The sequence below is a fragment of the Pseudopodoces humilis genome, chromosome 1, assembly GCF_049639895.1.
Source record: "Pseudopodoces humilis isolate 2021_Gansu_Grassland_sample_001 chromosome 1, ASM4963989v1, whole genome shotgun sequence".
NCBI classification, from domain to species: Eukaryota; Metazoa; Chordata; class Aves; order Passeriformes; family Paridae; genus Pseudopodoces; species Pseudopodoces humilis.
In genome coordinates, this window is record NC_142200.1 from 77,555,534 (window position 1) to 77,582,542 (window position 27,009).

A 27,009-nucleotide genomic window follows, 5' to 3' on the forward strand; every position below is an offset into this window, starting at 1 on the left:
CTGCCCCTAAAAATAAGAAAAGGTGTAAGACCTGAATTTATATTAATATAAGTCCCAGAGAGTTTAGCAATTAGAAATGTCAAAGAAAAACAGGTCTGTCAAAGAAATGTCAAAGAAAAACAGACACAACTGTAATTGAAAGTAACCACATTTGTCATTGTAACTACAGTCTGCTGCTCTGAAAGAGAGATATGGGTAACCAACTTACTTCTGTAGTCATGGACTGTGAAGTTTGGTTTGTTGGAAGCCTCAGATGACAGTTTGAAGGAAAACCTTTGCCCAGCTGGTGACAAATCTTTATCTGCTGCTGTGATGGTCTGTATCACCTGAAACCAGATTAATTCTGAAGTCAGTTCACTCTTCTAAGAGAAACAGTTTTTGTAAAAGTGCAAAGTGAACATCAAATGAAACTGTTGAAAGTGAAGTTTTGCTGGATTACTGTCATTCCCTTAATACACTGGGCTGTGGAGGCAAGAAGTCTAAATTCTTCAACCACCAGAGAACTCAGAAAGTCTTGTTTTGACATATATAATGAAAACCAGAGAGATTTACCATATATTCAAGTTATTTAATATTTACTGTCTATGTTAAAATGTTAGTGATGGCTTTTGGTTGTGCTTCGCTTTATCTGCTACTACTTTTGTCACAGTTACAACCCTTTAAGAAAGAGATTCTTTCTCCTCTCATAGCTATTAAATGCAGAGTCAAGGGTGGCTCAGGCCCATGTAATTGGAGAAAATAAATAAAATAAAAAAATAGACTGCAAATAGACCATAAAAGTCAACAAACACAATTCCAATATGTATTTCCAAAACTGACATTTTTTTTGTAGAAGAATTCTGACCATGATGTAATTTTTGAACCCAGAAATTTCTACAGCTTTAAATAATAATGACAGAGAAAGCATAAGAGCAAGCATTACAAATTTGAAATACCTGTCCTGGCTTGGCATTTTCACATACAGATGTCTCATATGGAACTGAAATTTCAGGAGGAAACTCGTTGACATCCAAAACATTTATTATAACATTGACTTTGCTGGTTAATAGTGGGTTACCTATAAATAATTTTAGAAGAAAAGTGTTATGTTTGTTGTCATCACCAGTTTCATAAGCTGTCATAAGCTTGTGATCTCAGTACTGTGACTCCCAAAAGCCCTGGAATTCCATTTATTTCTGATTAACTAAGAAGAAAACAGAAGCAAACTTATTATCAATTTGTAACAGACTCTGACCCATTACTCGCCATGGGTTAAGGAATCAATCAGCATGATTATGTTTATTGAAGCATAAATGGAAAATAGTGAAAAAAAGTGAAAAACCTGTTACTAAGGACACAAACTTTTCTCCAATCACTTTTTACTAAGCCTGTGGAAAACACTTCCAATGATTCAAACTGAATTCTGTTTTCCACAACCAAGTGCAGAAAATCAATATTTACTGCCTAGCCATTGTTTACATCTTCAAGATATTAAAGAGGCAAGCAGAGCATACCAATTTAGAAGACAGAGAAAGAGAAAAAGATATGAAAAAAACAAAATCTTGCTGAAATCCAGAGTCAGTGTTAAATTTATCAGTGAAACATGCATGCACAGCTAGCATACAACTATTTGGCCATACGGTGGAAGTTATTTATTTAACTGCAAAGGTGTTTTCAGGCAGCAAATACTTTTGTGCAAAACAAATGTTAAACAACAGTATACACCATATTTCTTTCCACTGTCCTTCCTCTACAGATAGTCTTCATCAGTCACTGGATGCATTTTATAAACATGTTTACTCATAAATGCAATGTCTGACAAAACAGAGACACTAGTTCGATACAAAGTAGATAATGTTCTCTTTTACTTTATGCTGAGACCTCCTGCAAAATAGCAAATAGATGAAAAATAGGATAGCTGGTGAGTCAAAAATATAATTATTTTATCCTTTTTGACTTAAGATGAGTGGCAGAAACAGTTAACTACCAAAAAAAATCTATGTTATAAATCAGGGTGATTTAGGAATGACAACATGGGACCAACCACGTTTAAGTACAAGGGGAGTTGTCTTGAATCCTCAGGAATAAATCATAGAATCATAGAATAACAGAATGGCTTGGGTGGGAACAAGATTTAAAGATCATCTAGTTTCAAGGCCCCTGCCACTTGCAGAGACACCTTCCATTAAACCAGATTGCTCAAAGTCCCTTCCAGCTTGGTCGTGAATGCTTCCAGGGATGGGGAACCCACAACTTCTCTGGGCAACCTGTTCCAGTGCCGCAGCACCCTCACTGTAAAGAATTTCTACCTCATATCCAATCCAAATCTATTCTCTTTCAGTTTGAAACCATTTCCCCTTGTCCTCTCACTACATGCTGCTGTCTTGTTGGCTCCCCTCAGGTGCTGAAAGGCCACAATTAGGTCATCCCACACTGTTCTCTTCTCCAGGCTGTTAAAGCTCAATTGTCTCAGCCTGTCTTCATAGGAGACATGCTCCAACCCTCTGATCATCTTCATGGCCCTCAATGGACCCTTCAAATTATTTGCATTGGTCACTTGCTTTGCAGTTTGTATAATCCTTGGCATTTCTTTTGTTTATAACTAACGCAGCAAGGGGCAAAGTCTCTTCAAGTTGTCACTGTAAAGAATGTGCATGATTTCTTCCTTATTCTTAGGAATTACTAAATGCAATAGTAGTTTCAGGAGACCTCTGTCAAAACCAAAGGTATTCCCCAATGATTTCCTCATTACATACGACTAGCTGCAAGATGAACTTTGTTTCACCTGTTTACAAGTAATAGATAAACTGACCATGCAATAAACACAGCTTGAAATCTAGAAGACAACAATAATGCACTACCCAGATCACACATTTTTAATCCATACCTATGAATTTAATAGAGAAATATTTAATATTTAATAGAAAATCATGACATCTCTTTAAATTCTTGTTCATTTCCAGTTCAACATCATCCCTTCTTGCAGAATGTCTCTGTGGAGCAAGGCATTGTGCAGTACAATTGAAGACACAGTTTGGTCTAGCAACTAGGGTTTAGGCACTCATTCTTTAGGTGACTGAAGAGCTGGAAGAAATCTAGATAGATCACTTGTTCACAATTGGTTCCTTTGTATAATAGGAAATAAAAAAAATACTAAGAAGTTACTTTATTCAGTAGAGGGCAAGACCTCCATAGAGAGATCAGAAAATCCCTGAACAGGTCAAATTCACACAGCTACTGGGAGAAACAACTTGGCCTAAAACTTCCCTCCTAGAAGCACTCACTGAAAAGGACACATCAACTCACATGGAGTAACTCAGGTTTTGCTTTAGATGTTTTTTATGTGTGTGTTCATTTTAAGGTACAACAATGAGGACAGGAGTTCAGGAGACATTCTTCAAATAAATCAGAGATTAATGCATCACCTTAAAAATATAGGCATAGATCTTAATTTCCTTTTAAGAATATGTTCACAATGCCTTTCCAATAAAAAAGTGAATGTGTTCTAAATTCATGCACCACGTACATGGAAATATCAGATGATTTTGATAACTTCTGCTAGACATTTCAGTTTCTTTAAGAAATCTTTTAGGTTGCATTTTTGTAAAGTAGCTTGTCGAAATGATTTTTTTCTGCTTTTTGCAACAGTTTGCGTAGTATGTGACCTATATTTTTAAAACCAGCAAAAGGATTTGACTTTTTTTTCCTTCAAAATCACAACAGGATAGCATGCTCTGGAAATATACATGAGTCTATGGGTATAGTTTTTACATTTATTTCTCACTGATGGTATCTGATTTATTCTCTGTGGTTCTTTGAAAGATATATTAGAGGCCAAAATCTCTTCCAAAGTATTTCAGCAAACTACAATTTTACATTGAATAAATGGTCTGGAAAAGTCAGATATGAAAGTAAACAGAATTACCAGAATCTATGATCAACTTATTTCAGGTTTTCATATTGTTTATATGATTTTCTTTCTGGTTTGCACTGACATCACTTTAACTACTTATGTATATAAATGAAGACTGCAAGAAGAATGTTTATAGCTTTGAATTCATACAAAATACCAAAGATGTGAAATACTTGATGTGAACAAGCATGAAGAATTGCATTTAAAATACTACTTTGTAGGCTTGACCTCCATTTTCTCTGGAGTTTGGTTGTCGTTTCTCTCAAAATCAAGTCTTTATGAACCCTATGAACACAATCGTGATGTGCATGCTGGTATCAGTGAGTGGGTCACTAAAAACATCTGCTTATGCCTTTTAAACCCAGATTACAAAAATTAAAAGACAAACTGGTTAAATCACATGCCTAGAAATTAAGAAACTGATTTCATGTTTCAAATCTGCCTGTAAGATAAAGGAAAATTAATTAGCTTCATTAATTTATTTTATCAACTTAATTAATTAGTTGACTTCATCTTCCCTTGTTTTTCCTGTCTGTAAGACAGTGACCAACTTGCTTCCTTTTTTTTACTTGATTAACATCATTTTTCAACACCTTAATGGTTCAAAGCTATTACAGCAGTAGAAAGCCTATAACATTCTTTGAATAATGAGCTTGTGAAAATCCAAGGTATCTGAGAAAATAGATACTGACTATTGAGGAGAACTGCTGATTCCTTAATCCCAGTTAAGGTATGCAGGAGAAGATCAGCTCCATCTTGAGGTTTAAGGTGACTTTTTTAACATTCTCAAAAATTTGGCATAGACAGGTAAGCTGGGAAGATGGTTTGGAAAGGGAGGATTATTACTTTATTTTTATCCTAAAATTATGCCTTGAGGACAGGAAAGCAGAAGTAAACTCTTCTGCATTTTTATCTATATCCTCTTTTGTAAATTGGAAACTTCCATGCTATGTAATTAGGCAGCATATGGAGGAATTTTGAACACTGGACTATGATATTTATATGCCATTATGCTCTTATAGCAGATCTTGGTACAGTTTTGGCCTGGGGCAACTAGTGGTCTTGTGGACAATTCACATGCATGTGCTGGGAATTAGTAAGGGCAGGGACTACCCTAAAGGATTGATTTACATATGGGGACTCTGGAAGGTAAGAAGGCATATAAATAAGCTACTTCATGCCAGCTGGCCTTTGTGCTTGAAATGAATGAGAGCCATGCTTAATTTATTAGTTTGGATAGTTTCTGTGGCATCAAAAATGTTCAGAAACAACAACCATGCAGGCTACTAGGGTGTTGATTTATTCTAAGAATTTAGAAACCAAACAACAAACTACAATGAAATACAGTCATGTAATGAGAAGAAGTACAGAGAAATTGGGAAGTGAAATGGGGGAAAACAATGTGAGTCTGAAACATCCTCCACCTGCTCAAGGACTTTGTTCTATATAGAATTTGTTCTATATAGATTATATAAATATATATATATATATAGAATATATATAACATATAGCATGTAATATGTAATACATAATATATAGTATATAGTATATATAATATATAATATATAATATATATGATATATAATATATAATGTATAATATATATAATACATAATATATTAGATGTATTATATATACTATAATACATAATATATAATATATAATATATGTATTATATATATACTATAATATACATTACATATATATATTTTATTATCTATGAAGGGGTTTGGGATGTTCTGTATTCAGCTCTCTTTGTGTATGTCTCATCATCAGCATGTCTGCAGAACAATCATCCATCTCCTGCTTAAAAACATCTCCATTCAGGGACAATTCAAGAAAATTTAGTTTACAGAATGACCATTAGGATGTGACTAAAATATGTGGGTGGTTTTGTTGTTGTTATTCTCTCACAATGAGAAAACAAAATTTTAGCAATGCAGTTTTTAAATAACGAGTCTACTTATTTATTTTTATTTTATAAATTTTATATATATATACATATATGTCCTTACAGGGAGATAAGATCACCAGGAAGTGAAAATACTTCAGTAACAATACTATCTGTTCTTTTCTGAACAAAGTTTTTGCAGCTAATTTCAATACTGGACCTCCTTTTTACATAGTCATGTATATGTCAAGGCACTTCTCAGTGTGTTTTTTCTGTGATAAGGAATGACAGTTTCAGTTTCTATGTCAACACTGGACAGCAATTTTTTGTATCAGTAATTCTTCAAATATAGCAATTTCTCCTCAATCTTTTTCAATTTTATTTTCTCTCTATCTGTTATATTTTGCTTTTGTGCGGTGTGTCATCCCTCGATCCTCCACTTTTATTTCTATGCTCTTAGTCAGACAATTGCACATAAAGTTTTGACAGTTACTACACCTCGAATCCTCCTCACTATTGTAGTAGAGATAAGGAAATTTTTGTTGCCATTATAGATAATGGTCAATGTATAAATATTTTGGGATATACTGCAATGAAGCACAGCTATATTTTAGGTGCAGATTCTTAACATAGCAATTGATAAAACTGGGGATTTCAAAATATATCCTGCTTGCTACAGCTCTGCTTAAATGTCATACTGTTGTATATATGTCCATGGACAAATAAATTTCAGGTTTTTAGAAATCTTTAGTTACTCTTGGGAATAATAAACAGATTTAAATCAAGTTTGTTAAAACTTTTTCCTTACTGCAGGAAAAAAAAATTTACAAATCTCAAATATCCTTTGCCCACTATTAAGTCTAAATAGTTAAGCTTTACTGAAACATATACCATGATGAGAGCTTCCTTCTGTGTCTGCCTGCCTTTCAGTTTCTCTGGAAACAAATTGCAGTTCTGCTGGGTTTTCTGTGAATATACACTTGCACATGTATTTCCATGAACTCAACCACTTCTGACAGCTTAGGCTTCTCTGTTAGTCTATGTCTTTTCCAGTCTATGGATGAAATTCAAGTGTTCATTTGACTGGTGTTCTCCACATTTTCAGGTTATAAGGAGTGAGCCCATGGTTCTTTTTGAGATAACTCCAACTAAGAATCTGGGTTTTTATCTGAAATAATACTTACCATCTCTGCTTCCCAAATCTCCCTCTTCCTGTTAGTAACATGTATTAACTTTTGAAGACTCAGCCAAGCAATACATTAAAGAAAACATGTTTTTTGCTACTGAAACTAGCATTTTCTGACATATAAACATAGAATGAATAAGAAATACAGCAGGACCCTCTTCTACAGCCTGTTGATGTCAACAGAAAGAATTCTGTGGCCTTTGCACAACTGCTGGGTGACCAAAAGGCTTGTACTCAAAGCGTGAGATACACTTATGAGAGTTACAGTTCGACAATGAGACATGAATGCGAAATGCCACAGATGTGGATGGCAATGAAGAAAGTTGCAGCTACATGATATAGTGGAAGAAGGGACTTTTTATAAAAAAAAAAGGCTATGCAGAAGACACAAAGACAAGAATTTAAATTATCCCACCACAAATCATGTAGGACAAGAAAAGAAGGGGTTAGGCATAAAATTTTGGGCAGAGATAAAAGAGCAGTGATACAGCACACAGATTAGTTCATTTAGAACATTAAATCTTGACAATTTTAGTTTACTTTTTATCAGAGTATCAAATGACTCTTTACATTTTTCTAAATTTAAATTTCTAAATTTTTCTTCAAAAAGCACATTGACAGACCCGTTATTTGATTAACCTAATTTCATATGAAGTGACTTACAAATTCAGAAATCAGAACTGTAAGTCACGCATACAGCTCCTCATGCTCTCCATGCTGACAAAATGTATTTCAGCTTCTAAGGGAGCTGTGGTTACATGAGGTCTGCTAGCAAAACCTTAGTAAACAGGGCTGATTGAACATCACAATTATCCTCACAAGTCTGGGAAAATGATATTCATTGAACCTTCTTAAATAAACTCTTGGCAATTCAAGCACTCTTCACATTATATTTATACCTGAGCATTACATTCTGAGAAAAATACCATATTAGCATATTAATTCAGTTTGTGTCATACTTACTAACTTTACTTGCAATTATAGAGAAATTGTATTGTGCTGTGCTTTCTCTGTCCAGTAATTCATTAGTAGCAATGGTTCCTTCAGTAGCGTCTATTGTAAAGTAGCTGTCCACATCGTTCTTCCAATCCATGAAGTATCTGTATGTGAAAAATATTAAAGAAAGCAGATGCAAATGTGCAAAGATTACTCATTTATCATAGCAGCAGTGTAGCCACCTCTAGTTTTGTTATTTTTCTCTTCCCAGCTATTACCATCCTTTCAGGAGGAAGACAATAAAGAATGATTTGTTTATTTCTGTTTTTGCAGAGTTGGAATGCTCAAGGGGAAATAATAAGATATAATAAAAGACTTAATACTCCTGGTGTTTAGATTATTGAAAACCTTGAAGTCCCAAGAAGCTGATGCAATCTTCTGTGACCCTGATTACTTATATCAGCCAGTTTGGGACTGTACTATATAGGCTTAGAGGGAAAAAGAGAAAAGGTATGTGAAATAGGGCTTGAGGTATGGATGGTGACAAAGAGTGTGCCAGATCCAGTCCCTTTACATACATTTGTAGCTGCAGTGGGCTGGACATATCCTCACAAAGAGGTGTCCTAAAGGATTTTGGCAGGGTTAGAGCAAGGGAGACGGAGAAGAGTATGCTTATTCCCACACATATATAGGATCAATAAACAACACTTTGCCTTTGTGAAGAATAGGTACCTTTCACTGGACTTGTGAGGAACAGGTAAATACCATTGTTTTGTGCTGTTTTATTTTGTTTTGTTCTCCCGATCCTTTATTTTCAAGAAGCATGAACAAAGAACAAATTTAAAACTAGAAATGTGTACTTATTTCTTATTTTTCTCTAGTGAGGAATAGAAAGCAGAGATGCACCTGTAAACACAGCTGCTTAAAAGCAATGTGATAGCTATCCCAAACCCATTTCCCTTAAATGCTAATTAATTTGAAAGTCTATTTTCACATTTGATACTACTGTTTGCAGTCATAACAGAATAATATTTTTTCTGATGCAATTGCCGCCAGCTACTAATTTCCTTTTCATTGTTAGTCTCTTCATACCTTGATAGTGTTTCTCAAAAACTAGGCAGGATGAAATTGAGAAAGCCATTTGTGAGCAGTAGACAATAAGAACAAAATGGCGTTCAACAACAAGTACATTCAGAATATTATAAAGCCTAGAGAACCACTCCTATCACACCTCAATTCACGTAAACCAGTGAGAATAAGAATAAAAGCTGTTTTTTTTCAACTCTAATTAGAGTTATTTATGTGTTTAATATAGAGGGAATAGAATGATAAACACTGTGTTTGTTTACTTCTGTAGGAGGAAGCAATGGTAGGAAGGAGAATATGTCATATTCACAAGGAAAATATTTCTACTTGATACTAAGAATGCTAAAAGCTCTGGAAGACTCGAAGAGCAAAAAAGCCACAAATAAGGTGATGTGTTTGTTTGGAGACATTTTGTTCAACCAAAATCACCAAAAAAAATCCTATCTGTAGATGGAATAGGTTAGTTTGTCTTTTGACAAGTCATTATTACCAGCTTACAGCTTTAATTGAAAAGCTTCAGAAGTGGTTTGCTAAAGGCAGCATGTATCCTTTTGCATAGTTGAGCAGGCACATTTTCTTGAATATGATATTATTATCTACCCATATTTGTAATTTCAATCTCTTTGTTCAAATTTGCTTGACATTAAAATTATGAAAAATATATAAACCATTTATTAGAAATATCATTACCCTAAGACACTCTCTCAGGAGCAGCAAAATTATTCTGTCAGGCTTTTCATGTTTAATAAATTATAATTTCTTCCAAAATTAAATATGCAGCAACACACAAATAAATGAGTTCAAAGCATGAGAAAGCAACTTGGCTTTTATTTCTCCTTAGGAAGATTAACTTTGCCTGAGTACCCTGCACATCACAGTATGAGCCAGGGAAAAAAGCACCGTGTAGGGGATGGCTTCCTTCACCAGGAGGCTTTGAAAGTACAGGAAAGATATTAAGCATGAACACTGTGGTGTTTGAAGTGAAGTTCAAGCACGAATATTTGTAGGATCAGAATCTGATTGTCTGTCTGGAATCATTCACACAGGTGATTAACTTCATGCACAGGCCCAGTGTGCCTAACCATAAGCATCAACAGGATCAAAGACTAGCACTACTCCTGCTGGTATGTATGGCAGAATTCCTCTTGGGTTCCATGGAAATGGGAATTAAACACATTGATAAAAGCAGAACCGTAGCTCTTCTTCCAAATTCATTGCCTTCACCTTCACTGTGTTAATAGTGTGAAAACTATTGTCATCACCATTAACACTGTTAGTATTTTTATTTACTTATTTTAATTTTGACATTATCTTTAGAGATATCCCTTCCTTCTCTCTCCATGTGCTGCACATAAGCTTTAACTAGGCATGTTGTTTCAGCTTCTCTCATTTTAAGAATCTACATATTCAATTAGACTACAGAATGGAGAGGTATAGGCATTGTTATTGGAGATGTATTGTCTAAACCAGATAAATTGACAGGAAAAGCTGAAAACAAGCATCCATTCTTCCTCCTTTCATTGGTTCTCCATGTATAGTACCCAAGAAAACATACCTAGCAGAAAATCCCTTTACAGGCAGATCTTCTGGACACAGAATTAGTCCCAATACATCAGTAAGTCTATAAAGCTTAAGAAAATAGTGAATGGGAGACCATCTATCTGGTCTTGAAACAGAAGTTTTTTGAGACACCCCAAGGGGAGGTCACTTTTGACAAAGGCCCTAAGAAAATGTAGTTTCCTTTTATAGGCAGAAATCACTTTCACACGCTGATGCTTATTGTGCAATTTTTTGTAAATAGGACAGCAACAGCTAATCTCTTTCTAAGGCAGACTGCATAGACTGAGCTCTGCCCTTAACATGGAGGAAATACTTCGAAGAAAAGGAGAAATGGAGAAAATGTCTCCAACCAGAAAAGTCTGTAACGAGTCAGAAAAGTCAGTTTATCTCTTTCCAGAGATAAACCCAGATATCTGGGACATAAAGCCTGACATTTCTTGTGAGGTTGGGATACACAGAGGAACACTGTTGAAATACTGGTATTAGGACAGCTGTCTAGATCTTCCAGTCATGCTCTAGCAGTTTGAAGCAACTGAGATTGGTTTATTTGACTGCTTAGAGTGCCTGCAAGACCGACCATGGATAAGAGCACTAATCCTAAGAGGCATTTCTTTCCTTGAAAAGTTAGGGAGGACTTGTTGCTACAGGACAAAGCAGAATTATTTTTCAGAGGCCCCTGAACAGGCCTGCCTGGCAGCTTTCAGTACCAGACAGTGATATCCTTCATATTCACTGACAGGGAAGAAATTTTGACTTATATGTCTCCCTGAATATTCTTTCCAGCAGAGAAGTGTATTCCAGGTTATATTGTTGATGGCAGGGAGTGTGTGGAAGGGTATATCTTTGCTAACGCTCTCTGAGTTGTCTCAAGAATAGCTGCATTTGGACATCATGCAGGATAGAAGAGACAGAATGGAGCTATTCAGTTTATAAAATTACAAGATTCAAGCCTGTAAGGCTCACCCAGAGTCCACACTGACTTCTTAATAGCTCCAAGAAGTATGGACACTCACCCTGGCTAGACAGTGAGGCTGCATGTCCCTCACAAGCTCTCACAGAACACTCCCACTGAAGAGGGTTCACCTCCTTGCAAAGGGAAGAGGACAACAAGGAAGGCAGAGTTAACTCTTTCTTGCTGCAGCACTGGAGATGCAGATGGAGTGCTATTGAATACATGGGTGACAGCAGGTCACCCTTGTGAGGATAACAGGAACTCTGAGCCATCCAGCAGACAACTGTAGTTGCTTCAGGCTGTTATGCCATGAATAAAAGAACTGGACAGCTGTCCTGTGCTGCTGGAGAAACCCGTGTGACAACATGCTCTGAAGGGATGGGAGGGGGCAGGATGCTAAGGAGGCTGTGAAGCTTAGGACTCAGGATGTATTTTTTGATCTTAAAAATGTGGAGGGGAAGATTTCTTATGTCTATCATGGGAAATGCTTGTTCTTGATGTTATGATCATGTTATTTAAGCCAGGAAACGAGCAAGATAAGATATTTAAAAGTGTATGTGTTTTAGAGGAAGAAAAGTGCTTTAAAGCTACACTGGGAACGTTAGGGCCAAGTGCCAAAGAGGTGAAACTCAAGGATTGACTTTAAAGACTGCTAAAGCACAGATAATAGATAAGGTGTAGGATAAAAAAGGAAGTGGCAATACAAGATCAGCACAACCAAAATTAGATATTTGAAGGTTAATGGCTTCTGATCATTGTGCTTTTGTGTTCAATAAACATTTCTTCAGAAATTCCTATTGATTCTTTTTAGTTTGAGAGGGAGAAGTAACCAGGTGACAGAGGAGCTCTAGAAAAATATTTTGTCTCAACTCACACTTTGCTGATGTAAAGCACATTGCTTACTCTACTACCTAGTGACAGAGCACTGACTTTTTTGAAGAAAAATATTGCGAAAAAAGATAAGGGATATAATAAAAAATTCTGATATGTGATATATCACTACTTGTGTATATGACCATAAATTGTTCCAACTGCATTCACTTTAAGTTTCATTTAAAAATTAAACTGCAACTGAATTAAATTCAGGGTCCTTGACAACTTGGGTTATATAAATACCACCCATCATATCAGCAATAATAAATAGTAGCCTAAAAACATTGGGAACATAAATAAAAGCTAATAGAATTCAGTTTAGTATTGTGATAATTTAAGATTTTTTTGTAATTCCAATACATGTATAATTGAATAGATGAAAGGAGCATTAAAGCAGGAATGGCAAAAGGGGTGAGGGATTGGAAGAATACAAATGAGATTCTAGGTGTGATGAGACTACCTGAAGGCCCAAATAAATTTTCATTAGTAGAATAATCATGTGCTGTGGCTTGAAATTTTTAGATCTCCGCATATAACTGGATGTTGAGAACATGACACCTCTACAATACAATTTTGTCCTGGGCATTATGTCAGTAGATAAATATAAAAAAAATTAGAGCTTACAGAAAAACAAGAAAAACTGTCTTGGGTCTAGGAATTTCCAAGTCATAAGGAAAGACTAAAAGAACTAACATATGCTTAGCTTAGATAAGAGATGAAAAAAGGCAGACAGGATAACGGTGTACAAATAACTGAAGAACTTCAACAGCAGAAAGGGAAGGGTAGGATTTTTTTGAACACACAGAAGTGAAAGGCCAAAACTCAGGAAAATTTATGTATTGTAGCAGAATCTTTCTGTCAGTGATGTATATTATGCTGCACAACAGAGGAATGATGGAAGTGCTATCACTTGGTACTAAAAAGGCAAGCTGGGTAATTTAATAGAGATTGTGCAGTAAAGGAAATTTCTAGAAAGATGGAATGATAGTCCTTATAGTCTCTGTAATCGTAAGCTCTGCTAAATAGGATCATCATACCAATCATACTCATCATAAATGCAGTTACAAATATTTTAAAATGTAACATTTTTTGGGGGGGTCTTTTTAAGATTTCCATTATTAAAACATCGGAAAAGAAGAAAAGGTCACTCCTATAATGAGAAATGAGAAATTCAGATTTCAAGTCAAGCCTGTAAGAAGTTAAAAGCTTAGAGAATGCAATGTGTTGAAGGATACAAGCCACTTGTTCTCCAAAATTGCATCCTGCCACTAAAATTTCCCTCCTGCAACTCTAAATCTATTCACTGAGTTATCATTGTGTAAAACTCAAATAAATCTTATCACCATATTCACATGCATAAATATGAGAAACTCTATGTCAGAACTTTATTGCTCATCTCAAAGGTAAGTGCTAAGCTCTTCTGCTGACTACTGGAACTATCTTCTGTTCCAGTTAACACAGAGGAGTGATTTTCATGATTTTGCTAAAAGTATAATCAAGAATTTTTTAAATGAGTCCCCAGTGTAAAAATATTGAATCAAATACTCCAGCATAAGCTTTTCTAATTGCTGAGCAGTTCTTTTTATTGCAAAAAAATGGTTCAAAAGTACATGGGTCCCTGCTCTCAGAGTCCCAGCCAGCCACGGAACAAAGGGTTGCTGGAGGAGTCAGATATCCTGTGTGAGTTGCTGCATCACAAGGGTACAGAGACTCATCAACTGCAAGAATTCATCAGCACAGTCTGCCTGGCATTTGTCTGCTTCGGCAGGTTTCTCAATGACACATACCCGCTTGTCGCTGTAACCCATGCATGCCTAAAGAAGTCATGAAGTTCAAACAGGTATAAATAAATTTAACACAACATTTTATTTTCTTGTGCTAAATGATACAGTCATCTGAGTATTTATGACCAGATAGGATTGTTAAATTTCCAGTCTTTCTCAGGGCTACAGCACTTGGATCAGTATTATATTAATTTAGTTTCTTTTCCATACCTCCTTTTGACTTAAATATTAACTTTGACTCTGTTTCTTGTGGTTTTCTATTAACTTGAAAATGTTGTTTCACACATTTTTACAGGAGCAGAAATGATAAAGAATCTTTTTCTCCTTTGTGCAGCATAGTAATATGCAATAAAGTCTCATGTACTACTGGCTCAACAATAGCAAGTAGGTTATGTATATCATTCAGGTTGTCCTGTGCTAATGCAATCGCAATAATTTTTAACTGCCTGTACAATCTGTGCCTGTTTACATGGTACAATCCATCAGCTGTTGTGCTGTATGCATAGACACTATTATATGAGTGAAATATTAGATATTTTATAAAATAAAAGTACTTGTTATTGGATAAACTCTGTTAATATAAAATATCCTAAGAAATAAATTTCTTAGTATAATGAAAATACATAGGACTTCTCATGTGCAGAACTCCCTGTTTTAATACCCTGGGTTTAATATTGTGATATTTTGCTTGAAGCCAGTAAATGTAATAAAACTTACCTATTTTCACATAAAACCATCATCTGATATATTCATATCAAGAGCTATTAGAAAAATCTAACACTAATAACAGCAAAGTAACATTTGAAGTTTTGTTGTAAAATTTGTCTGTCATTAACCAAAAAAGGATGTTCTCACGTAGCCGATGCCGTTCAACTAGGTTGTGTGGGTTTTTTTTTGTTTATATGTTTTAAATAATTTATAAGCCATTTCCCTTAATGGCAGCAGAAATTCCCTATGTCTTTACTGAGTATCTTCAGAACACTGCTGAGGCATTAGAGGTCAAAGCAAAGGAAACTTGGACTGGGAGGCATTAGAGGTCAAAGCAAAGGAAACCTGGACTGGTCTGCTGTCAGATCATATCCCTTCAGTAATCTCATGTATAACAAGTAGATCCCAGAAGAACTCTACTCCTGCCAATACATAACAGTCTCAAATATGTTGGTTTTGTTTTTCTTTTTTAGGGAGCATACTAGAAATAGAGGATAAACATTAACAAAGAAACAAACAAATGAACAAAAAACCCACAGTGGAGAAAACCCAGTTCTATCTGAAGTGTGAAAAGGAATCAGCACTGTCATTCACTATTATCTAACTATTGCCATGAAATCTTAATATGAAATTTCTCCAAAGTGTCCAGGCAGACACAGTCACAGGAGAGTTTCTGCTGCTATTCCAGGTTAAATAGCTGTCTCCTATCCTGACCTCCCTTCCTGCTTTGAATCAACATTATCGTGTAGTTCTCCCAAATGCAATTTCCTTTTCAAATGAAAAGGGAGAGTTTGTAAAAAGGTAGTTTGGTTTCAGCTGCTTTGTGACCTAACCAGTGTCACAAATGGGTCATTGCTCAGTTGTGCTTGCAGAACTGATGTCAAAAACCACCTCAAGTGTGATGATAAGTTTGCATAATAAAATGCAACCAAAAATGAGCAGCCAATGCAGTTGGTCTAACTTGCTCTAAGTACCTTTACTGTCACATAATAATGCACAACCAACAAGGAGAGCATACACTGAAAGTTTTTAGAGGTGTTGCTTTGTTCCAAGGTATCAAAAATTAGAGATGCCTGTGTGGGTGATGCTATAGAAGTGCCAGAATTGTCTTTATACCACATCACACTTGACACACCTAAAAAAAAATGCACTCCTAAGTTTACTGAAATACTAAAATATTTCTGTCAGATTTACTGTGATTTTTCTTTCAGCATTTCACACAAAAATCCATATTTCTACATGATTTTGCAGAGATTTTCAAATGCACAAAACCCTGAGATAAAATTTTTGCGATAGTCCAGGCTGAGTGCTTTTGAAGATCCCAGTGATCCTTCCTTTTTAGGAAGGATAGTTTTGCATTAGTTAAAATATTTTGCCTTAAGAAGCATAGAATTTTGGGATTAGTTTGACAGAAGCCCAAATAAGTTTCTGTCTCTGTACCCTCTTCCAAAGGAGGTCAGCAGTGTAATTTGTCAGGCTGCTATCCTGTGATCTGTACTTCAGCCTACCCACAATGAGTGTTTTCTATAGTGTTCATCAGGTGGTGATACTTAAGAGGAGAAAGGAACTGCTACACCTTGGAAGAAGGTATGAATGATTCTTGTCATTGTTCCATGCCTATCATTTTCATGTCTTTCATGTAACACTTGATCTCACACAAGGAAAATTCAGTTTGAGTCTTTGGCATACCTTTTGACTGGGCTCACAGTCCTTCATACTTGCTCCTTACTTCTGTGATTTTAATCAGGAGGTTGATGGTTCAGTGATATTAGCAGTCAGTATCTTACTTGATCTGGAATGAGTTGTATCAGTGCAAATAAATTATACTCTGCCTCTTTGGAGAAGATCAACCATTTTGGCAAATTAATTGACAGGAAAGCAGTGGCTGCAGACAGCCAAACTAATAATGGCTCAGAGTCAAACGAGGGAAGCTGTTAAACTTTTCATAAGCCTTATAAATCTTACATAGCAATTTTAGTAAAACATTCTAGGCAATATAGGAATTAAAATGTACTGTAGTTCAGTTATCAGCCCTTTCAAACTGCCAATTCTGCCTGTCTACAACTTCCTGTAATTTCTCTTCCCTCTGCCTTTAAAAGTTTTGTTCATTTGCTTATCTGACCCTGCAGTCAGCTCCAGTGTCTGCTCTGCATTTCTCATTACCAGCTGACTATCTTATCAAATGCCGTTGTCATTTGGAAAACACATTGTTTTTATTCAGTCTCAACATCATTTTTCCTGCTTCATTGAGCAGGCAGAGCTGCAAGACATCCAGGCAGAGGGAAAGCTTTGTCCTACAGTTTAATTAAGTCTCAGTTTTTGGACTGTGAACAGCAGTAGAAGGCATGTTGGACTTAACACCCTCACCCCTGGCTAAGCAGTCAATTTGGCTATGGTGGGAAAGCAGTAGAGCACTTTCTATACCAACACCAGATATTATAAGCCCTGAACACCACTTCACCCTGATTTTGAAAGGTGTGCATTTGACTTTTGCCCAGCTGCCTATGGTCTGTTCTTTCCCCTTTCATCCAGCCCACAGCAGGAAGAACCCACCACCTGTGTTCACTGAGGTACGCAGGCACCAGAGGGCACATATCACACTTGGTGAAGAGAGCTTTGCTGGTTATAGATGGGGTAAGAGCATGATGGGATGAGTGTCTGGATGAGTATCTCTACTAATGGACAGAGTGAATATAGAAAGATGGAATAAGTAAACTTGAATTGATACTTCAACCCTTAAGAAAGCTGAGAGGGGGAAAGCAGATGCTATGACTCCATCAGATAGTCAGCCTCAGGAGAAGCCTAAACTTTATTTTGCACTTGGGTGCATCCGACATAAAACCCAAAGGATAAGACAAAGGTGCTTTCTGGGCTTCTGTTCCCATGCCTCGCCTGGAATGCTTTGTGTTCCTAAGTGTTAAGGCATTAAATATTATAAATACTATAAAGGGGAGCTGGTCTACTGGCATATATCCAATAGAAATAATCTTTGATTGTTTTCTTTTGCATTGTGTAAATACATAAATATTAACTCTGTTCTATACCTTTTAGAACCAAAATCTGAACAAATATCTTATATTTTTATCCATTAAAAAAGCTGAAGTAAAATGCTGATGCAAAGGAAAAGCAAATAAAATAACCATGCTGACTAGAGGAAACTGCAGCACACAGTAAAAGATTTATTGCTTGCTTAGATCATCAGTTGGGATTCACTTGGATTGTCAGCTGGATCTGCAAGGAGAAACAGTGAAGTCAAGAATTGGAGGCTTCTTTGTGCTGCTTTGGAGCTCATTTGGTGAAGTGCTTATAAAATTAGAGATTATTCAGAACAGCTCTGATGCTGCAGAGCTGCTGCATTTTCCTCTTTCATTTCTCCTCCCTAAACTCTGATGTATCAAGGAATGCAGAATCTGCAGAGGTCACTATAAGTACAAAGTCACCTTTTCAAGGGTTTTATGAATTTTGTGAAGGTACCAGGCAAAAGTTGCTGGGTAAGCATCTCCTTACTCCCATTTGCATGATGATGGTCTGACCTGAGCAACATCAGGTCTCATCACTTATTTCTAAAATTGGTTCCTCTCTCCTTCTATCTGAGCTGAATTTCTGTGCTGTGTTTCCTTCACAGGAAACACAGGAATAGAAAATTCCTTCCTATTTTCAGATTTATTTTCTAAAATAATCTGTTATAGATCTGTATACTTACTATTTCAATAAATGCTGACAGCAGTCTTTTCAGCCATCATAGATTATTCCCTGCCTTTATTTTCCAAAGATTCTGTTACAGCTTATTAAAGATGAATGTCACAGAATCAGAGAAGGGTGGAGGTTGGCAGGGATCTCTAGAGGTCATCTCCTCCAAACCCTCTGTTCAAGCAGAGACATCTGTGAGAGCAGAGCCACTCACCCAGGATCAACCCCAAATGTTGTTTTTTTTTTTTTAATATCTCCACAGAGAGACACTCAACCACCTGCTTGGGCAATCTGTGGCAGTGCTTGGTCAATCTGTGCCAGTGCTTGGTCAACCTCACAGCAAGAAGTGTTTCCTGTTCCTGATATTCAGAGGAAACCTGTGTTTCAGTTTGTGCCCACTGCCTCTTGTCCTGTCCCTGGACGCCACTGAGAAATTGTCTCTTCCTCTTTGCACTCTCCCTTCAGGTGCTCCTATGTGCACTAAGTGCATTTATAACTTTATAACTTAAATTATATATTATATAATTTATAAGACCTTCTTAAGCCTTCTCTTCCCTGGACCAAACATTCCCAATTCTCTCAGCCTTTCCTCATAGAAAGAGTACTCCAGTTCCTTCATCATCTTCAAGACCCTTTTCTGGACTCCCCGCAGTATGTTCATGTCTTTCTTGTAGTGAGAAGCCCAGAATTAGGACACAGTAAAAGTAGAAATATCTGAGATTTGTTTGTGTCTACAGTCAGAATATGACTGAAACTTCAAAACACAGAGATCTCAAAAAGTGTAAAACTCTCAAAAACCCTGTTGCTCAAACTTTACTATTTAAACTGAAAACAACGAAGTGAAAAATATATAAGAAACTCTGTATGCAATAACTATTTAAACATAATAATAAATTTGAGTATTTTAGGGCAGGAAATTATAGTCAATGCTTACAAATACATCTAAAGGACAAATTCAGAAGGAAAGAACTTGGAATCTAAGTTGCAGTAGTAGCTATCCTTGTGGACAGGGATGAAAGACCTTAAATGAAAAATATTGGGAAGCTTATTTATTATTTTATACTAGTGAGATAGCTTTGGGGTGGCCTTGGTGTACCAAGTTCAGATTGCCAACTAACACTCCTCCCTGTAGCACATAGGTTTTTCTTAGACATAATTTTAAGTCCTGAACCCTCATAATTCTCTTTCAAGCCCTGAGAGGTTCACCAATTGAGGTGAAATAATAATAGCTGTAGTCATTAAAGCTCTGTTTTAATCTCACAGTTGCTTTCTAGAATCCTTGAGAAATCCATTCCTGGAGAAATTTGGAATAACAGTTCTTGATGAAAAATCAGGAAGATTATTATTTGAGGTAAAATTGCAGTTTATGTCTCTGGGATGAGAACTGGCTTTATAAAATCACATCACCAGGTGGTACAAGTGCTGTGAAATAAACCAGAAACTATTATGAACTATTATGATCATATTGTTCCTTTCCCCTCACTTTGGTTACTTAGCTGTTCTTGATTAATTTAAAAGTTTTCCTTGTTTGCTCTTTGCCTTGGATCTGAATGCATACTTCTTGATTTCCAGCATCCACTTCCTTCACAAACAGGGCATTCACTGAGAGCTGGAGTCCATAAACTTCTTGGGTCTACACATCTATTTCAGTTCAATCTCCTGACTGACATTTTATAGTGTAATATGACTGCATATGCCAACAGAAGATCACTTGCTGTTTTTCACAAGCTTCAGTAAGTTGATGAATTACTAACTGTAAATAAAGGTTACTGGCCTCTCTCAGTTTTAGACTTTGTTTTCATTTGCTTTTGACTTGCTGGACTTAGGAAATAATATTTCACGCTTCAAGTGCGTCCAGGAGTTGATCTAGGAAAATTTATGCATGCCAAATGAATCCCACCAGTCTTTTATTTGGAAAGGTCTGATTTTTTACTAGCACAGTCTTGCTGATTTGTGCCAGAAACTACTTATCTTTGCTCCATGTTCCTGCCAGGCTCAAGAAAACCCACACAGATCAAAATGTCAGTCTGCATGTGTCCCAAAATTGCAAGGAAGGATTTTTAACGCACAACTCCATATGTTTCCGGTGAACCTTCTGCAGACATCACAGAGAGCTAATGAGTGACTACATTTACCTACCCCACTGATCATGTGGGATCTCTTCAGCCTTAAGTATATAGATTGAAGATTAAGGTTAAGACAAATTCACACCTTTTTTTTGTAGTTTCTTCTTGTGGTAGCTCCAAGCCAATCGCTGAATCAATGTACTACAGACCCTGAGTTGATACAGCTGAGCCACTTACCAGATGAGCTGTGATAACTGTCTGAATCTAATCCATTGCAGGTGTAAAATAAAATGTAGTAATTTAAACTACCATGAAGGCGATTGCCACAATAATTTGTTATTCACACCTTGTTTCATGGTAAGGGTAAAGCAGAGACTGTGCTGCTAGAAAACAGCTCCTTTTGACACAGAATCTATACACAGAAGAGAAAGATTTTTCTGTTTTTGTGTTTGAAGAGAAGTCACTTTTCTGTCCAGTTCCTTAAAACCACCCAGTCGCTGAAGGTCATTCAAACCGAGAGAATGGCAGAGCAGTACATGGGACCATAGGGGCAAAGCTTACAGGAAAAGGGAAGTGGAGTAAAGGATGTGATTGCATGAGGTCATGAAGCTAGAAAACAGAGAACAGAGGAAGAGTCAGAAAGTGAGGAAAAGTGGGAGCTGGAAGTAGGAGTTCATTGCTGGAAGGTAAGTAGATGAGAATCTTGTTGAGTATATGGTAGCTTGGTGCTCCCTTAGCCAAATGAGAATGGAAAGGAGAGGATGGTGCAGAAAGAGCAGATGTGTCTGCCAACTATACATCTTGGGATTCAGAGAAAAAGTTGGAGGGAAACTCAGCTTCCAGTTTTTAAAAGAAGGTAGCTGGAACAAAGTGAAACATATACATCAAGACACTGAGATCAAAAAAGGTGTCTGTCCTCAGCAGAAGAAAAGAAGAGGGTAGAGCAGGACACCAATGAAGCTAATGGGAGATGGTTCAGCAGTAAAAATACAGAAACCAGCCATGAGAGAAAGACAGACAGTAGAATAGGAGACTACTATTAGACAGAGCATAGGAGATAAAAGAAAACTTTGGGCTGATAGGAGGACAGAAAATGATACCAAGGCATCTGCAGCAGAAACTGAGAAGTAGTTCTTCAAGGATTTGAATTAGATATTTTGGATTAATTGGAACTTGGAATAGAGTTTTTAAAAGTGGGGTGTATGTCAGGGATTTCATAAAATGAAAAGGATGGAATATAGCTAAAATTACATCAGAAAACAACAGGAGGCAACAGAGCAAGAAGTGTGCAAAATTACCAGAGCAGCTGAAAAGGAACCAAAATTCATGCATCTCAACATCTCTTATCTGTACAAAACTGCCTTGTTTCTCTCCAGCATGATACCATACACAGAAAAATAGCTGTTACTTAATCTGTTATTAAATGAAGACACTTGAGGTGCTGGAACTGGATGTCCCAGATTATCTATATATGTATGCAACTGTAAGATACATTTTAATGTCACAGGGTGGGACATTTCTTTTTGAAGAATAAGTAAATTAAAAAAATGTAGGCACAAAAAAGTCGGAAGAATTATGGGAATGAAAAGTCAAACTCATATACTTTAATTCATCTTGTCAGTGCTTGTACATTAAGATATGTTTTTCTAGGACTCTGGAAGAAATTTTGTTGATATTAACATAACAAAGTATTTTCTAAAAGTGTATGGACCATTGTAAACTTGTTAAAAAAAAAAAAAAAACAAAACAGTTGCATGGAAGGGAATACAGTCTTATTCCCAAGATACTGAGGACAGGACTGACCAACAGATAGTACAAATGGCTTTTTACTTTAAAATCACAGTTTCATTACTCTGGACTTGGTCAAGAAAATGCACAGTCCCCACAGCTTTGGGTGATTCTTTCAGTTCATAAGGCAAAATGCCCGAATCAAGCAGAGAAAACTTGAAGGACAATGTTTTGGCACAGAATATGGAACTCATTGTTAATTAGAGTTGTCTGGGATTCACATCAGGGACAATAATGCTTGTATACTTTATGCCAGAAGATCATCTCCATGGAAATCTGACAACTTCAGAAGTGTCAGTGCAAAGTTGTTGAACTTCTCTCACACAGTGTTAGACGGAGCTCACTGGGAGGTACTGCAGGTAATTCAGTCTTGCCCTCCATTTCTGCTTTCTTGTTATTTAGACAGCTTTGTCTATAATATTCATGCTGTATGGATGCATAAAACCAGCAATTTTTAGGAAGTCTTAAAACCCCTTGTTGCAGAAGTACAAAGATCTTTACCAAAAACTTGCATAGTTACAAATTACAGACATTGTAAAACAATACAGGAGAGCAGCATTTTTTTCCTCCCAGTCATCTTCAAACTGTAATAAACTAGAGGAGTCTGAGAAGAAAATAAGATCAGAGCCATTTTTGCAAGTGCTTTGGGATTTTTAATGTCCAAAAAGTACATAGGACTTCACCTTAACATGTATGCTGAGTATTTCTTGAAGCACTATGGATAAAATGGGAATAGACAAAACAGATCACCTGAGACGTATAAGCTCCAGATTTAACACAGTTTGAAAATTAGGTGCACTGGGGTAATGTTCCAAAACAGCTGCAAAGCCAGTCACCCTTGCAGGTGTTGAATACCTGCGGCTTTTTCTCCTTGTGCTTAATTTTCTGCTCATTACTGAATGTATGCTCTGTGCCCTTTTACTCCAACATCTCTAGCAAATACCTTCCTACAAAACAAACCTTTAAGGCTTCTGAATTGTCTAAAAATTTGATAGCAGTAACAGAAAAAAAGAGAAAAACAATATAACCCTCGCCATTTTCAAGGTCCTCCAGCAAAATATTTTTCTTTAACAGCTGAATCCGGTTTTCATCCTTAGTCGTTATCTCCCCCTTCCTGATGTGCCTAACATAACAGACGAAAAATTTTTGTCTGATAACATGGATTTAGTTGCTGGAACAAATACTGTTTCTTTTCATGTGAGCTGTTCTAGCTTGCCTTACTCTCTGGAGTTTTGCCTTCTGTTGCATACACAGCAGATTTTATCCCATTCTTTATTGTTTGGCAGACTATTGACTATTTTTTTTTCTGTTACAGACTTCTTAATGGCTAAACCATTCCAGGAAAACATTTCACAAAAAATGAATGAATTTTGTAGAGAAACTATAACCAGTGGTTGTATTATTACTTTTACTATCCAGTAATTGTATGGGCTGCATCTTCAAAGAGCATTATTTGCTTTTCCCCATTTGTTAGGCGGGCATATTTACTCAGAATTTGCTTGGAATCCTTTGCAATACAATGAAATTGATATGAAGTCATTCTTTAGATCTATGAGATGATCTAGATTTTAAACACCTAACAGAGCATGACTGGTTAAGGTACAACAAGATCTTGTAAACACATTCAACGCCTTCAAACTAATTTACAATTTTCTAACTTATGGTCTTGTTTTGCTGGTTTTTGTTTGTTTTTTTCATTTAGAGGATATAAAACTTATGGAATATTGAATACTTATGCACTGGTGTATTGGGTCTGGCTGAGATGGAATTAATTTTCCAATAGCAGACTTCACAGTGCTGTGCTCTGTATGGGTACCTAGAAAGTTGTTGATAACACACCAGTGTTTTGAACAGTAACACCGGTTACTCTTGAACAGCTCTAGTACAGCATCAACTCTGTGTCTCCAACATTTCCAAAGATCCTGGGAGGGGACACAACTATGCCAATTAAATTAACAAAAGGGATAGACCATACCATATGACATCAGCCTAAGGAAAGAAGGAGGAAGATGGGCCATTTTTGCCTTCCAGAGAAGCCAATATGTGTGCTGAAGCCCTGCTTCCTGGGAAGTGGCTGAACATCCTTTGCTGATGGGAAGCAGAAAATAAACCTTTTTTTTCTCTTTGCTTATGCTTGCACAAAGTTTCATTCATGCCTTGGTAAACTGCCTTAACAAGCTCTTTTCCATCTTATTTTCTCTCCTCCATCCAGCTGGGAAGGGGAGTGGTAGGGTGGCTTGGTGGGAATGTGGCATCTCTCCAAGGTCAACACACCACAGTCATTTTTAGTGCCCATGGAGTGAGACAAAGGCAGTTCTCTCTCTCTCTCTCTTTCTCTCTCTCTCTCTCTCTGTCTGACTGTCTAACTGTCTGTCTATACATCTGTCTATCTATCTATCCATCTATATTGCATGCTATAGTAATAGCAGTTATTGAGTAGCAAGCTCCTTTGTGGGATGCAAGGTTTGTCAGCTGCACTCCTTATATCTTTGTTTTGCTGAGTTTGCTGGGAGCATGATAACACAAACAATGGCTCTGTGCTTTGCCCTGACATGGCAGCCTTGTTATGCGGGGGGAGCAATCAGCTGTGGATGATGAGGAAATACAACTCCCTCTCCCTGCCCAAGGCTGATGTGAATGGGTTTATAATGCAGGCTCCAATGGTCATTGCTCATCCTTATTTAAGCTGCTTAGTACTGTTAATAGCATTAACAAATATTATTGGCACACTATGGGATTTGTGGAATCTGGTGTCATCCTGGTGTAAGAGAAAACAAACTTTAAGTATGGAGATATTGGAATGCACCCTGAGGCATCCAGTTCCTGGGTGGCAAGGTGCATGGAAATTTTTGGGCAAGTTCCTAGGATGGTTATTACCTGCAGTTACCTTTGACTTTACACCTGAACACGTGACCAACCCTGACAAACTGACCCGTCAGTGATGGAAAGTGCCTTGCCCACCCCAGTGAAAGCCAGCAGGTTCTTGCCCTGTGCTGGGGCCTGACATGTGCCTGCTGAGCCACTGTTCAGTCCTTGCAGAGGACTGTAGTTGAGGCAGGAACCCAAATGACATTTGAGGACACTATGGCTGAGGCAGGGACTCAAACCAAGGCAACTACAGTACTTGCACCAGTAGTGAAAACAAAATAATGGATAAGGCAAGCTACAAGTCCATATCATTGATAAGAAAGGGAGGAAAGGGAGGAAGAGAAGGAAGAAGGAGGAGTAGGAGGAAGAAAATCAAGAGAGGAGAGGTCAGATGAAAAAGCTGGTCCTTCAACAAAGAAATTTGAAGGAGTGAGACATACCAAACAGGAACCTGAAGTAACCAGTTCCTTGACCTCATTAGAACTTTGAGACTTGTGGAAAGACTACAATCACCAGCCAGGTGATGCTGGGATAACAGGGCTGATAGTCAACAATTAGAAGGCCATGAAGCCACAAGAGCTAAAATCCCTTCCTAAAGGTGGGGAAATTTAAGGAGGAATTGGAAAAGACAAAGCAATTTGCAGTCTCTGGCGATGGCCTCTCTAAAGTATGAGGGCATGATATCCATTTAAGGAAGATCTTGTGAATTCCCCAGGAAAGTGGATCACTGCACATGAAGGTATCCAGTACTTGAGAGAATTATAAGTGGTCTGGAAGTGGTCTATAGTAAGGTAAAAAGTGATAATGTCCCTGTCTAGGTTTAGGGACAAATTTTAGGAGAAAATACTATGAAATGAGCATTTCCTCTAAAGAGAATGGCTTTGATAATCCTGTTTGCCAATGAGAGAAATGAATCCTAGTGGGTGAAAGTGATAAAAAGTCCCAAACAACAGTTTTCTATTAACAGAGAAAAAAATGAAAGGCTGCCTGAAGGCACAGAAAAGGATTGAGTAAATGCTAGATATTGAAATTTCAAAAACTTAACTCCAACCCCACACCAGACAGCATAGTTTGTGGCAAAGAGGGAAGCTTCCCTTCTTTGTCTCAGGGAAGGGAAGGAACAGAAGTTAGTGTAGCCACTCAGGCAGAATAGATGGGAATCTTTCTGAGGTTAGTCTCTTCCTTGCAGCAGGAGAAGTTGGTGGGTTTTCATGTCCTTTCTCATGTTGATTCAGCTTCTTTGAGGTTTAGAGTTTGGGGTGGCCTCCCCACCAGCTCCCCAGATGAGCCGAAAAATAAAAAAGTCAAAAGAATTAAAAAAAAAAAAGCCAAAGCAGTTCAAGGTATAAACAAAACAAAACTTAAAAAAAAAAAGAAAAAAAGCAAGAAGCTGTTTCTGCATATAAGCAGACAATTACAAAATAATCATAAAAAACCCCCAAGATAGTCCATAAAGATCCAGAGGATGCCCCTTGCACAATGACCATATGGAGGAAGGTGGCTCAAAGTATCCAAAAGAACCATCATATAACAAGTTGTCCCAAAATAAAAGAGGCCATGCTCTATTTACTGATGGTTATTTCTGCATGGTAGGAAACCACTGGACATGGAAAGGTGCTGTGTGAAGTTCTACACAATGATTACTGAAGGAGGAGAGTCAAGTCTATTTGCAGAAGTGAAAGCCATCCAACTAGTCCTAGAGATGTCTGAATAAGAAAAGTGGCTTGTA

General features: G+C 37.0%; 1 protein-coding gene and 1 pseudogene across 2 annotated transcripts in view; one reads left to right on the plus strand and one right to left on the minus strand.

Annotated features, from left to right (window-relative positions):
- CDH12 (cadherin 12) overlaps positions 1–27,009 on the minus strand; it is a 226,168-nt gene that overhangs the window by 8,237 nt on the left and 190,922 nt on the right. For both annotated transcript variants that reach the window (XM_088064657.1, XM_088064699.1), the window contains exons 8-10: positions 7,933–8,069; positions 936–1,057; positions 209–326 (exon numbers count right to left, since the gene is read on the minus strand). In XM_088064657.1, coding sequence (XP_087920783.1) covers positions 209–326; positions 936–1,057; positions 7,933–8,069 — 377 coding nt within the window. The remainder of the gene's footprint in view (positions 1–208; positions 327–935; positions 1,058–7,932; positions 8,070–27,009) is intronic.
- On the plus strand, positions 25,007–26,098 carry LOC148185136 (uncharacterized; annotated as a pseudogene).